The sequence below is a fragment of the Gigantopelta aegis genome, chromosome 3 (assembly GCF_016097555.1).
Source record: "Gigantopelta aegis isolate Gae_Host chromosome 3, Gae_host_genome, whole genome shotgun sequence".
NCBI classification, from domain to species: Eukaryota; Metazoa; Mollusca; class Gastropoda; order Neomphalida; family Peltospiridae; genus Gigantopelta; species Gigantopelta aegis.
This window is the reverse complement of record NC_054701.1, coordinates 84,798,874-84,813,437: the sequence shown is the minus strand read 5'-3', so window position 1 is coordinate 84,813,437 and position 14,564 is coordinate 84,798,874. Positions and strand designations below refer to the sequence as shown.

The 14,564-nt window shown below is 37.8% G+C and overlaps 1 protein-coding gene across 4 annotated transcripts in view; it reads left to right on the top strand.

The window, feature by feature from the left end:
- The window catches only part of LOC121366442, a 34,242-nt gene extending 19,678 nt beyond the window's left edge, over positions 1-14,564 (top strand). For all 4 annotated transcript variants that reach the window (XM_041490902.1, XM_041490896.1, XM_041490905.1 and 1 more), the window contains exons 11-18: positions 1,276-1,376; positions 4,483-4,589; positions 5,397-5,480; positions 6,675-6,761; positions 8,045-8,113; positions 9,744-9,817; positions 10,774-10,831; positions 14,220-14,564. In XM_041490902.1, coding sequence (XP_041346836.1) covers positions 1,276-1,376; positions 4,483-4,589; positions 5,397-5,480; positions 6,675-6,761; positions 8,045-8,113; positions 9,744-9,817; positions 10,774-10,831; positions 14,220-14,396 — 757 coding nt within the window. In that variant the 3' untranslated portion in view covers positions 14,397-14,564. The remainder of the gene's footprint in view (positions 1-1,275; positions 1,377-4,482; positions 4,590-5,396; positions 5,481-6,674; positions 6,762-8,044; positions 8,114-9,743; positions 9,818-10,773; positions 10,832-14,219) is intronic.

Below are 14,564 nucleotides of genomic sequence, written 5' to 3'. Positions count from 1 at the left end.
ATTTGCTATGGTTTGCAGTGACGGTGATATATATTTGCTATGGTTTGCAGTGACGGTGATATATATTTGTTATGATTTGCAGTGACTGTGATATATATTTGCTATGGTTTGCAGTGACGGTGATATATATTTGCTATGGTTTGCAGTGACGGTGATATATATTTGCTATGGTTTGCAGTGACGGTGATATATATTTGCTATGGTTTGCAGTGACGGTGATATATATTTGCTATGGTTTGCAGTGGCTGTGATATATATTTGTTATGATTTTCAGTGACGGTGATATATATTTGCTATGGTTTGCAGTGACGGTGATATATATTTGCTATGGTTTGCAGTGATGGTGATATATATTTGCTATGGTTTGCAGTGACGGTGATATATATTTGCTATGGTTTGCAGTGGTGTGATATATATTTGTTATGATTTTCAGTGACGGTGATATATATTTGTTATGATTTGCAGTGGTGTGATATATATTTGTTATGGTTTGCAGTGACGGTGATATATATTTGCTATGGTTTGCAGTGGCTGTGATATATATTTGTTATGATTTTCAGTGACGGTGATATATATTTGTTATGGTTTGCAGTGACGGTGATATATATTTGCTATGGTTTGCAGTGGCTGTGATATATATTTGTTATGATTTTCAGTGACGGTGATATATATTTGCTATGGTTTGCAGTGACGGTGATATATATTTGCTATGGTTTGCAGTGACTGTGATATATATTTGTTATGATTTTCAGTGACGGTGATATATATTTGCTATGGTTTGCAGTGACGGTGATATATATTTGCTATGGTTTGCAGTGGCTGTGATATATATTTGTTATGATTTTCAGTGAAGGTGATATATATTTGCTATGGTTTGCAGTGACTGTGATATATATTTGCTATGGTTTGCAGTGGCTGTGATATATATTTGTTATGATTTTCAGTGACGGTGATATATATTTGCTATGGTTTGCAGTGACGGTGATATATATTTGCTATGGTTTGCAGTGACGGTGATATATATTTGCTATGGTTTGCAGTGACGGTGATATATATTTGTTACGATTTGCAGTGGTGTGATATATATTTGTTATGAATTCCAGTGACTGCAAAAAATATTTGTTATGATTTGCAGTGATTGATAAATATTTGTTATTATTTATGATTTGCAGTGGCTGTGATAAATATTTGTTATGATTTCCAGTGGCTGTGATAAATATTTGTTATGATTTATGATTTCCAGTGGCTGTGATAAATATTTGTTCTGATTTCCAGTGATTGTGATAACTGTATGGAATGGTTCCATGGTGACTGTATCGGAATAACCCATTCAGATGGCCGAATCATCAAGCGTTACTACTGTACTTTTTGTAGACGTTAGTACATTCCCTTTCTTCATATTTACTTACATTGTAGTTGTAGAGTTATTAGATTGCTGGACTATATTCTTTGCCAGTGGATTAGTAATAATTTGAATCCAAAAACAAGGACGTGTTTATTTGGTGACATCTCAGTCGACCTGTTGATAACATTTATTAAAAAAGATTGATTTTCACTTGGCCTGCAGTTAAACTACAATTTTCCACTCTGTTATTCTCAGATTTTTTCACCAATAAATAATCTGCCATATACTGCTAATGACGATGTACTGGAAATAAATTAATGGCTCCTTTGCCTAAGTCCCTTTCACAATTACGCTTTTGAATTCAATATTACTAGGTGCAGACATCTTTAAAAATATTGATATGCTGATTGGTCACTTTATTATCATGACATTGTCTTTTTTTAGTTATACCAACACCAACCACTTAGACATGCGATATTGACAGATTTTAAAGTTACATTCTCTGGTTACCATATTATAACATCATGTACAAATATGAAATACAAGCTCAAATGCACTTTTAAAAAACTTGTTTGTGTTTGCTATGAACGGAGATCGTTGCCTGTGCCGCCATAGCTCGGCAAAGCACAAACGACAGCCTGTTGTCAGTTTCGGTTAACACGTGCGTTTGCCGATTTCAAATTGTAGGGTTCGTCTCAAAAAATTAAAAGAGAAATCTTGCACTGTACGAAGAACGTTCGGTTGAGAATACGGTACTAGAGTCTTTAGTTAAAACCGGTCTGATCTTGACAATTTATTATCGACAGTCGTACCTTCCTGTTTCAGAATTGATATTTTATAAAGTGTTAGTAGAACTTTCAAAGTTTTGTTTGTATACTAGTAACACATTAATTATGTATATATTTTTAAAATAAAATATATTAAAGTAGACAATGAACGTTTTCACTTCTTAATTTTATGTGTTAAAATCGACAAATTCAAATAAATATTATTTCGTTTGGAAAGGGTAAAGTTAGGGGGGGGGTTGTTTAACGACATCAAAGATAAAGCATATTGATTTAATAATCATCCGACCCCATACAACCATAAATAAAATGTGTTGAGTGCGTCATTAAATAAAACATATCCTATCCTTCCTTCCATCTGCTATTGGATGTCTAACATTTGGTAATTTTGACATATAATCTTAGAGAGGAATCGGGTGCATGTGCAGGGGGAGGGTATTGGAGGTCGAAACCCTTACTTGCCCAAGCTTAAAAAAAATTGAAATGTATTTTTTGGGGGAGCATGGCCCCATATAAACTTTGCTCAACACAGTCTATAACCCCAACCCTGCTGAAATCCCTGCATACGCGCCTTGGAAACCCGCTACATATTTTTTTTAGCAAAGGATCGTTTATATATGTACTATCCCACAGACAGGATATCACATACCATGGTCTTTTTGTATACCCGCCAATGGGGATCAGTCCTAGACTGACCGCGCATTTCCAAAAAACACCTTTTTAGGTCTAAGTAATGAATAAAAATAACATATAGTCTTGAAAAATGTTACGTAAGTCGAACACAGTACCCTCTTCCTCTACCCCTAGAGCGTTACATAATTGGTAACACCCCTTTGCATGTAACACGTATGCCAACAGCTGGCCACTGTCAAAATTTCAAGGCAAATCCCCCACTCACTGACCCCTGGAAAGGCGTTGTACCATACCTCTATGGATATAAATATGTTTTGGAGATACGAGACGACCCCTCAATCAAGACAGTTAAATTTGTTCAAAAATTGTGAAATCTCACGTGATCTCTTGTTGGGGAATTCTATACTTGTGATAAGCCAATGAAAACTGAGATTTGTACGAGCCCGTCAAAAGTATCCCACTTTCAAAATACTGGCTTTGTTTTTTACCTGGATAAGCCAGCATAGTAAAACCAATGCGGAGTGCGGCGTCATACATGTATATGCACCAAACGTAACTGGATTTTCTGTTCTATATGTTTAAATAATAAAAAGATTCCAGGGAATGTAGTTTTAACATACATGTATGAGCTTACTCCTGTGATTTGCAAATCTTAAATATTTCTAGCAATGCTAAAATATACTGGTAGTCAGGTCTATTCAAGAATGAAGAAGTGTATACAGTGATTGATTATTAGGGCTCACCCTGTACATTGCCAAATTAGCCAATTGCTAATTTTTATACAAAATGGCTGCAAAACTTAGTCTTTGGCTAATAAAATATGCCTCGTATTAACCATATTTTTAACAAATTTCAAGAAAATACTCTATATTTCTGAAAATTGGCTAAACCAAAATTTGTTTTAAATTGTACCATGTACCTCCAGTTTAGATGATGTAATATGTTGGTGCTGGTGTTTGTTTTCATGTGTATGTAAATAAAAATAATATTAAATAGTTATTAACTTAAAATTAGCAATTTTTAGGGTTTATCACGGTTAACTTGGCAACATTCTCTAACTGATTGTGTAATCGAAAGTTGATCGGTTTATGCAAACTGATTATAAGTGATGATCGATGAAATTCCAGGTATACAGCGCTAGTGCATACTAGTAGTAAACAGACTAACAGAAAATATTTGCTGTGTGTTTTGCATAAATTAACGTTTGTATCCAAGATATATCGTTTGTGTTCATTTATTTCTGTACGATGGAACATGTTGCAATATGGAAGAATAAAAATGAATTACAAGATTTTCATTGTGAATAGAAACAACGAACAAAAGAAACACTAAATGAAATAACATTTAGTACTTGTACTAATAAAACAATTTACTGAAAGAAAAAAAAATTAATACCGAAGGCATGTAATTAAAAAATATATTATGTCGCCAAATCCAAATTATGTTCTTACACTTGGGTTATGAGCATCTGATGTTTTACTCATAACACTGAACTGTTAAGTGTCAGGCGCTGTTTTTTGTTTGCATATGCCCCCTAAACTAAGAGATAAAAATCTTTTTTGCACATTTTAATTTAGCTGATAAGTTCTGACTGCAAAAACTGCAAAATTAAACGCCTGCAAAAACTTTCCTTTTTAAATTGTTTTAAAATTGATATCACATCCATATTTTCATGTCCATGTAATTTCTCACTCATGTCAAAACTTTCTTGTATGTCAGAAAAGGACCCAAGTTTGTCTATCATATGGAGGACTAAAAAACTGAAACCGAAGAAAGTGAAGAGTGACCGTGACAGTATGCTGCACAAAAACCAGAGACTTCGGAATGTAAGCAAACTCTTCTAGTGGGTGTGGGTAATTTTTGGTATGCTTCCCTCAGAGAACTGTTCAAGCATGCCTGTAGTGAACACAATCTCTGACTTTTCTAGAGAGCTCTGTCAAAAATGGGAAAGTCTTCCATTTTTTTATACGCCCATCTATGATGGGTTGTATTATGGTATGGCGTTGTCCGTCTGTTAACGTTTTCTTGTCTGGACTATATCTTGCATACAAATGCATATAGGACCATCAAACCTCACATGTAGGAACAACTTGGGATGGCAGTGTGTCACATACTATTACTAGGTCACTGTGACCTACTTTTCACGGTCTACTGCACATAACAGTAAATCCTTGTCCGGACTATATTTTGCATACAGATGCATACAGGACCATCAAACCACACATGTAGTAACAACTTGGGATGGCAGTGTGTCATGTACTATTACTAGGTCACTGTGACCTACTTTTCACGGTCTACTGCACATAACAGTAAATCCTTGTCCAGACCAAATTTTGTATACATATGCATACAGGACCATCATACATCAAGTGTAGGAATAACTTGGGATGATGGTGTGTCGCATACTATTACTAGGTCACTGTGATACAAATAAATCAAATAATTCGTCTATATTCTGAACATCATAGGAAACTCTTGTTTAGCCTTTGAAGAAATGCTAAATAAAATTTCCCTTTTGTTAGGCAGGAAGAGGACATGATTGTATTGCTTCTTGTGTTTAGCAATGTTCACTGCATTTGGACACCAAATAATTATTTCTCGTTATCACCGACATGTTTTTTTGTTTTTACCAGAAGGTGAGAAGATCTGCACGTCGATGTGGAGAGTGTGATGTCTCCAACAAGACGGAGAATTACTGTCAGTGTCATTTCTGTAAGGTACGTGTAGGTCTTGTGTGATTTCTGTAAAGTAGGTCTTGTGTGATTTCTAGAAAGAAGGTTTTGTGTTATTTTCATATGATGGATTTTGTGTGATTTCTGTAAGGTAGGTCAAACATATGGTTAAGGACCACACAGATAATGAGAGAGGAACCTGTTGTCGCCACTTCATGGGCTACTCTTTTCGATTAGCAGCAAGGGATCTTTTATATGCACCATCCCACAGACAGGGTAGTACATACCACAGCCTTTGATATACCAGTCGTTGTGCACTGGTTCACACAGTGAGTACCTATTGGGTCTGGTATGACATACATTGTAATATAAAAACAGGAGTCGAATTTTCAATTTTGGGGCCCATCAAGTGTTGCCTTAGGTTTTATAACAAAAATTAGGGCATCAAGGCAAACTTTTCTTTCAAAGAGGGCCATGAAGGCAACTTACTTTCTATCAAGTTTTCTCCGACAAAAATGATTTCACCCTGATGCCTTGGGCTCATGCCTATACAATTAGTTGCATATGGGTGCCTTTTATCACATTACCAATGATAATTTTACTATTTTTTACATATATAACATGGAAAAGGGCACAGTGGCAAACCAGATGTGGCACCATGACATTTTTGTTGGCATCAACCACTTCTCATTTTCAGGACATAATGGCATGTAAGGAAGCCAACCACAGCAATTTCTGTCGTTGCTATGGTACAATTAGAAGTCTATGGAAAAAACACCAAATCCCATTAAAATTGTGATTTTATTATTTGCAAATATACATTTAATAAGCATTTTCCTATTACAGTCTTGATCAGATCATCTTTGGCCTAAAAACCACCACTGAAATAATAGTATATATATTTGTCTTCAGCTATTTATAGAAACACACTTGACTTAAATGTGGTATAATAAAATAAATCTGAACTTAAATATTATGTGAACCACACTTCCAGTGTTCCAGTACACTGTATGTCAACCAGACTCTGCCAGTGTTTTAGTACGCCGTTTATATGACAATCATATGTTCTAGTACACTGTTTATTACTTTATATGTTAACCAACATTGGATTTGAAATTCCTTTTATTGTGTACAGCATTGTTCACTGTAACATTAACGTGTGTCTTTGCTGCATTTAGTTCAAAACTAGTTTTAAATAGCTGACATGTTTTTGGTTTTTATTGTGGGTTTTTTTTTCAGAAAGGAGTGAAAATATCTAGACGTCGATGTGGACAATGTTATGCCTGTGAGAAGACTGAGGATTGTGGTCAGTGTGATTTCTGTAAGGTAGGTTTCGTGTGATTTTTGTAAGGCAAGTGTGATTTCTGTAAGGTAGGTTTCGTGTGATTTCTGTACGGTAGGTTTCGTGTGATTTCTGTAAGGTAGGTCTTGTGTGATTTCTGTAAGGCAAGTGTGATTTCTGTAAGGTAGGTTTTGTGTGATTTCTGTAAGGTAGGTTTCGTGTGATTTCTATAAGGTAGGTTTCGTGTAATTTCTGTAAGGTAGGTCTTGTGTGATTTCTGTAAGGCAAGTGTGATTTCTGTAACTGTAAGGTAGGTTTCGTGTGATTTCTGTAAGGCAAGTGTGATTTCTGTAAGGTATGTCTCGTGTGATTTCTTTAAGGTAGGTTTCGTGTGATTTCTGTAAGGTAGGTCTTGTGTGATTTCTGTAAGGTAGGTCTTGTGTGATTTCTGTAAGGTATGTCTCGTGTGATTTCTGTAAGGTAGGTCTTGTGTGATTTCTGTAAGGTAGGTCTTGTGTGATTTCTGTAAGGTATGTCTCGTGTGATTTCTGTAAGGTAGGTCGTGTGATTTCTGTAAGGTAGGTCTCGTGTGATTTCTTTAAGGTAGGTCTCGTGTGATTTCTGCAAGGTAGGTCTAGTGTGATTTCTGTAAGGTAGTCTCGTGTGATTTCTGTAAGGTAGGTTTCGTGTGATTTCTGTAAGGCAAGTGTGACTTCTGTAAGGTAGGTCTTGTGTGATTTCTGTAATGTAGGTTTGTGTGATGTCTGTAAGGTAGGTTTTGTGTGATTTTTGTAATGTAGGTTTCGTGTGATTTCTGCAAGGTAGGTTTCGTGTGATTTTTGTAAGGTAGGTTTTGTGTAATTTCTACAAGATAGATCTTGTGTGATTTCTAGAGAGTAGGCTTTGTGTAATTTTTATATGGTAGGTTTTGTGTGATTTCTAGAGTGTAAGTTTTGTGGGATTTCTGTAAGGTAGGTCTTGTGTGATTTCTATAAATTTATATGTGATTTTTCCAGGGTTTTGTGTGATTTTCCAGTATCACTGTCCAAGAAACTTTTCATTACTACATTAATATTCTTTATACTGTTTACCATTTATCCTTATCTGCCATATATCACATAGCGTGTACTTGTTGTTATCGGTGTGTCCACAGGTACTTGTAGCAATGTTTAAGTGATCTTTAAGGTACTTCAACAAGTCTATCTGTACAGTGTATAAAAAAAGAAAAGTGGTCGGAAAAAAATTACACCCCACTGTCATTTCTAACACCTAAGATGAAAATTAGGAGTAAACTAAAGGATGTCTTTTTTTATGTTTGTGTGGACAGGATATGAAGAAATTTGGTGGACCTAACAAAATCCGTCAGAAATGTCGCCTTCGCCAATGTCTGAATTTTGTAAGTTGAAGATCTGGTAAATTATACCTTCTTCTGTTAAACAATGTCTGATATTTGTAAGTTCAAGAATGAAATAAATTATCATGCTCTAATACATGTATGAAGGGTGACAAAAACCTGTACCCCTCTTTACTGATTTAACTTGGAACACCATGGACATTATCATTATCTGATATGGTTATTATCCATTTGTGCAAAAACAAATTCCAGTATACAGAAAGCTGATTCAAGTTTAACGTCACCTTATTTTAAATAAAAAATGATCAGTATGTCCCCCCGTTCTGTTCACACCTCTGTCTTTCATTTTCTTGATGAGGTAGTTTACTGAACAAATCTTCCAATGTTTTTTGAGACAATTCTTTCAATAGTCATTTTGTTCCCCATTCCTTTTCAATAAAACAAACTTCAGTGATAGCTTTGTCAACCGCACTGAAAACTCTTAGGAGTAATCTGTAGTATTAGAGACTTCCCAGTGAAAATAAGTTGAAACGTAATCTGACAGGATGCCTGTATTTGACAGGTGGTATTGGACTAATGTGTCGTCACAGTGAGTGTCGGTGGTACTCGCTGTACACCAGACAATCACCACCTAAGTACATGCAACTCTGGCACATCTTTTGACATGTAATTTAGAATCTGTCATGATTTATAAGACATTCAACCTGTATACTTGAAATTTATACCACAAATGGAACGATGGAAATGTTTTATTTAACAACACACTCAACACATTTTATTTACGGTTATATGGTGTCAGACATATGGTTAAGGACCACACAGTTATTGAGAGAGGAAACTCGCTGTCGCCACTTCATGGGCTACTCTTTTCGATTAGCAGCAAGGGATCTTTTATATGCACCATCCCACAGACAGGATGGTACATGCCATGACCTTTGTTGCACCAGTTGTGGAGCACTGGCTGGAACGAGAAATAGCCCAATGGGTCCACTGATGGGGATTGATCCACCACAAATGGGTAATACCCATTTACAGGTGCAAAATATTATTTTGGTATTAATACTTTCCAAGTTATTAGTCACTAATGTGCTTGGGGGTGGGTGGGGGTGCAACCAATATATCCAGTTATTAGTCACTACTGTAGTTGGGGGTGGGTGGGGGTGCAACCAATATATCCAGTTATTAGGGGGTGGGTGGGGGTGCAACCAATATATCCAGTTATTAGTCACTAATGTAGTTGGGGGTGGGTGGGGGTGCAACCAATATATCTAGTTATTAGTCACTAATGTAGTTGGGGGTGGGTGGGGGTGCAACCAATATATCCAGTTATTAGTCAGGGGTGGGTGGGGGTGCAACCAATATATCCAGTTATTAGTCACTAATGTAGTTGGGGTGGGTGGGGGTGCAACCAATATATCCAGTTATTACTTAAAAAACTAATCACTCTGGTTGTAGAGCTCCAATATTTTTACTGTAGGACATTTGTTGTTCCTAAAATAATAAATTCACAGCGAAACACATCGTCTTTCAATTCAAATTTGTCATATGGGAAAGACAACAAATTGTTTTCTAAAATTCATGGTCACTTAATATACTGTGCTTTATAAATTTATAATAGCCCTTAGTTGAGCAATAGTGTGTATTAAATAGTTTGATAATGTTCTTGTTTCAGGGCTTGAATGCCGGTATCACCAAGCTGGAAGCAGAAACTGCATTAACATCCATCACGGACTCCGAAAGAAACAAGTAAGATTTGTCTCCCCTTTAGATGTTGACAATTTCATCTTTCCCCTAATGCTTTTTGTAGATGTTATAATGCTTATTTTCTACATATGATTTGATCATTCTACATGTGTGATTTTTCATAGACAGATTCTCTTTTGCAACAGTATGTTAGTGCCCAAATAATATATTCAGTTTGGCAAAATGTGGCTGTGCAATAGATTCTAGTAGGCAACATATTGCCCTGAGCACCACTCAGTAATTAATGTAATTACTTTTTGAGCCATAGTCTTACATTGTTTTTTTCTACACCAAGTGTAATAAATTCTGCTTCATCTCCCAGTTTACTATGTAGTTGTACCAGCCTCGGTGGTGTAATGGTTAAACCATCAGACTTAAAGGGACATACCCTAGTTTTTAAACACCAACGCATATTTCTGACTATTAGAGCCGTTTTTGATAACTGAAATGATACTTTACTTAGACTTTATGGTTTAGATGATCATTTTCCGTATATTCAAAGTGTTTTTGGTCATCCTGGTATTTTTAATATCACAAAATGCATTTCTCATATTTTTAAAAATGTAGGTGTGTCTGAGAAGTAACAGTTATGGAGTCAAGTTTTAGTCTATTTTTAAGAGGGTATTTCACCAATTCAAAGTCACAGACTCATGTTTCACTCAATTGTAACTTTATCCAAATGTGTTAAGGTTTGTAGATTAATTAAACTTAGTGTTAATTTTCACGGGTTGAAACTAGGGTCTGTGCCTTAAAGGCTGGTACATGTAGGTACTGGCTCTCACCTAAAGTGAGTTTTAACGACTCAGTGGGTAGGAGTAAGACCACTACATCCTCTTCTCTCTCACTAACCACTAACACACTATCTTGGACAAGCGATACTACAATTACAATACCTTTTGTAGAACTTTGCAATTTTACGCTGATGGCGATATCTTTACATAATGTTTTTCATCTTTCAGACGCCTCATGGTCGCTGACAAGTCTGATTATATATCTGAAAATGGAGTTCAGCCAAAAGTAAGAGTCCAGTGCTAGACTGTTTTAAGATAACTTGTCCTCTCACCTGTCATTCAGCTTTTGTTTACATTCACTGTGCTGTGGGATAAAAGAGTGAATTTTGTCCCTAAACTTTGTATTTTGAGGTAATGGTCTCCTGAATCACCATCTTTCTTACATATATTTTAGCCAAGGGTACATTTTATATCAGTTATGTAACTGGTAAAGAATTTACAAACTGAATAATATGTTTCATGTTGGAGAAGATTCTAAATAATGTAAGGACAGGGGATTTCTTACAGAATTGTTTTTTTTAAAATGGAAGATAGGTTTAAAAACCAAGACAGGTGTGTTACTAGTGAGACACAAGTGCTCACCTTCCTATAAAGAGGCGAGTTACTAGTGAGACACCAGTGCTCACCTTCCCATAAATAGGTGAGTTACTGGTGAGACACAAGCGCTCACCTTCCTATAAAGAGGGGACTTACTAGCGAGACACACGCTCTCACCTTCCCATAAAGAGGGGAGTTACTAGTGAGACACAAGTGCTCACTTTCCCATAAAGAGGGAGTTACTAGTGAGACACAAGTTCCAATAAAGAGGCGAGTTACTAGTGAGACACAAGTTCCCATAAAGAGGTGAGTTACTAGTGAGAGACAAGTGCTCACCTTCCCATAAAGAGGTGAGTTACTAGTGAGACACAAGCGCTCACCTTGTCATAAAGAGGTGAATTACTAGTGAGACACAAGTGCTCACCTTCCCATAAAGAGGTGAGTTACTAGTGAGACACAAGTTCCCATAAAGAGGCGAGTTACTAGTGAGAGACAAGTGCTCACCTTCCCATAAAGAGGTGAGTTACTAGTGAGACACAAGTTCCAATAAAGAGGCGAGTTACTAGTGAGAGACAAGTGCTCACCTTCCCATAAAGAGGTGAGTTACTAGTGAGACACAAGTTCCCATAAAGAGGCGAGTTACTAGTGAGAGACAAGTGCTCACCTTCCCATAAAGAGGGAGTTACTAGTGAGACACAAGTTCCCATAAAGAGGTGAGTTACTAGTGAGACACAAGCTCTCACCTTCCCATGAAGAGGTGAGTTACTAGTGAGACACAAGTGCTCACCTTCCCATAAAGAGGAGTTACTAGTGAGACACCAGCACTCACCTTCCCATGAAGACGCGAGTTACTAGTGAGACACAAGCACTCACCTTCCCGTGAAGAGGTGAGTTGCTAGTGAGACACAAGGTGAGTTACTAGTGAGACACAAGTGCTCACCTTCCCATAAAGAGGTGAGTTACTAGTGAGACAAGCACCCACCTTCCCATAAAGAGGTGAGTTACTAGTGAAACACAAGTGCTCACCTTCCCATAAAGAGGTGAGGTACTAGTGAGACACAAGCACTCACCTTCCCATAAAGAGGTGAGTTACTAGTGAGACACAAGTGCTCACCTTCCCATAAAGAGGTGAGGTACTAGTGAGACAAGCACTCACCTTCCCATAAAGAGGTGAGTTACTAGTGAGACAAGCACTCACCTTCCCATAAAGAGGTGAGTTACTAGTGAAACACAAGTGCTCACCTTCCCATAAAGAGGTGAGGTACTAGTGAGACACAAGCACTCACCTTCCCATAAAGAGGTGAGTTACTAGTGAGACACAAGTGCTCACCTTCCCATAAAGAGGTGAGGTACTAGTGAGACAAGCACTCACCTTCCCATAAAGAGGTGAGTTACTAGTGAGACACAAGTGCTCACCTTCCCATAAAGAGGTGAGGTACTAGTGAGACAAGCACTCACCTTCCCATAAAGAGGTGAGGTACTAGTGAGACACAAGTGCTCACCTTCCCATAAAGAGGTGAGGTACTAGTGAGACACAAGTGCTCACCTTCCCATAAAGAGGTGAGGTACTAGTGAGACACAAGTGCTCACCTTCCCATAAAGAGGTGAGTTACTAGTGAGACACAAGTGCTCACCTTCCCATAAAGAGGCGAGTTACTAGTGAGACACAAGTGCTCACCTTCCCATAAAGAGGGAGTTACTAGTGAGACACAAGTTCCCATAAAGAGGCGAGTTACTAGTGAGACACAAGTGCTCACCTTCCCATAAAGAGGGAGTTACTAGTGAGACACAAGTTCCCATAAAGAGGCGAGTTACTAGTGAGAGACAAGTGCTCACCTTCCCATAAAGAGGCGAGTTACTAGTGAGAGACAAGTGCTCACCTTCCCATAAATAGGCGAGTTACTAGTGAGAGACAAGTGCTCACCTTCCCATAAAGAGGCGAGTTACTAGTGAGGGACAAGTGCTCACCTTCCCATAAAGAGGTGAGTTACTAGTGAGACACAAGTTCCCATAAAGAGGCGAGTTACTAGTGAGAGACAAGTGCTCACCTTCCCATAAAGAGGGAGTTACTAGTGAGACACAAGTTCCCATAAAGAGGTGAGTTACTAGTGAGACACAAGCTCTCACCTTCCCATGAAGAGGTGAGTTACTAGTGAGACACAAGCTCTCACCTTCCCATAAAGAGGCGAGTTACTAGTGAGACACAAGTTCCCATAAAGAGGTGAGTTACTAATGAGAGACAAGCTCTCACCTTCCCATGAAGAGGTGAGTTACTAGTAAGACACAAGCTCTCACCTTCCCATGAAGAGGTGAGTTACTAGTGAGACACAAGCTCTCACCTTCCCATAAAGAGGTGAGTTACTAGTGAGACACAAGTTCCCATAAAGAGGTGAGTTACTAGTGAGACACAAGTTCCCATAAAGAGGTGAGTTACTAGTGAGACACAAGTTCCCATAAAGAGGCGAGTTACTAGTGAGACACAAGTTCCCATAAAGAGGTGAGTTACTAGTGAGAGACAAGCTCTCACCTTCCCATGAAGAGGTGAGTTACTAGCGAGACACACGCTCTCACCTTCCCATGAAGAGGGGAGTTACTAGTGAGACACAAGTGCTCACCTTCCCATAAAGAGGAGTTACTAGTGAGACACCAGCACTCACCTTCCCATGAAGACGCGAGTTACTAGTGAGACACAAGCACTCACCTTCCCGTGAAGAGGTGAGTTGCTAGTGAAACACAAGGTGAGTTACTAGCGAGACACAAGTGCTCACCTTCCCATAAAGAGGTGAGTTACTAGTGAGACAAGCACTCACCTTTCCATAAAGAGGTGAGTTACTAGTGAGACAAGCACTCACCTTCCCATAAAGAGGTGAGGTACTAGTGAGACACAAGCGCTCACCTTCCCAGAAAGAAATGTTATTGGTATGATATGACATAACAGTTTAACAAGACAAATAAAAAGTTTTATTTATCGAGATTTATTCTCAGATTTTTATGACCATTGAGCTAAAAATGTGCATCTTGTTTATGACCAGTAAACTAGCAGTCTTATTATTTTAATTTTAAAAAATTCTTGGCAGGTACTTCAAGAGAAGCTGAGCTTAGTAAGTGAGATATGTTATACTGATGTGGAGAATCTTCGCAATGCTGCTGCTGAAACTCTGCCACATTGCTTTGGTCCGGCTTGTGTTGAAGCTGTCAAAATGGAATCAAAATACTGCTCCAATGAATGTGGCATGGATCTTGGTGATAGGTGACGGCACAATTCTCATCAAGAACATTTACGACTGTTCAGTAGCTTACACATAGTTTTAAGTTTGTTTTTTTGGTTACTCATCTCATCTCTGCTATGAGAATAATGAAGGTGAGCTGCAGATCACTCCTGAAATGGTGCAAGGTGAGCTGCAGATCTCTCGTCTGAAATG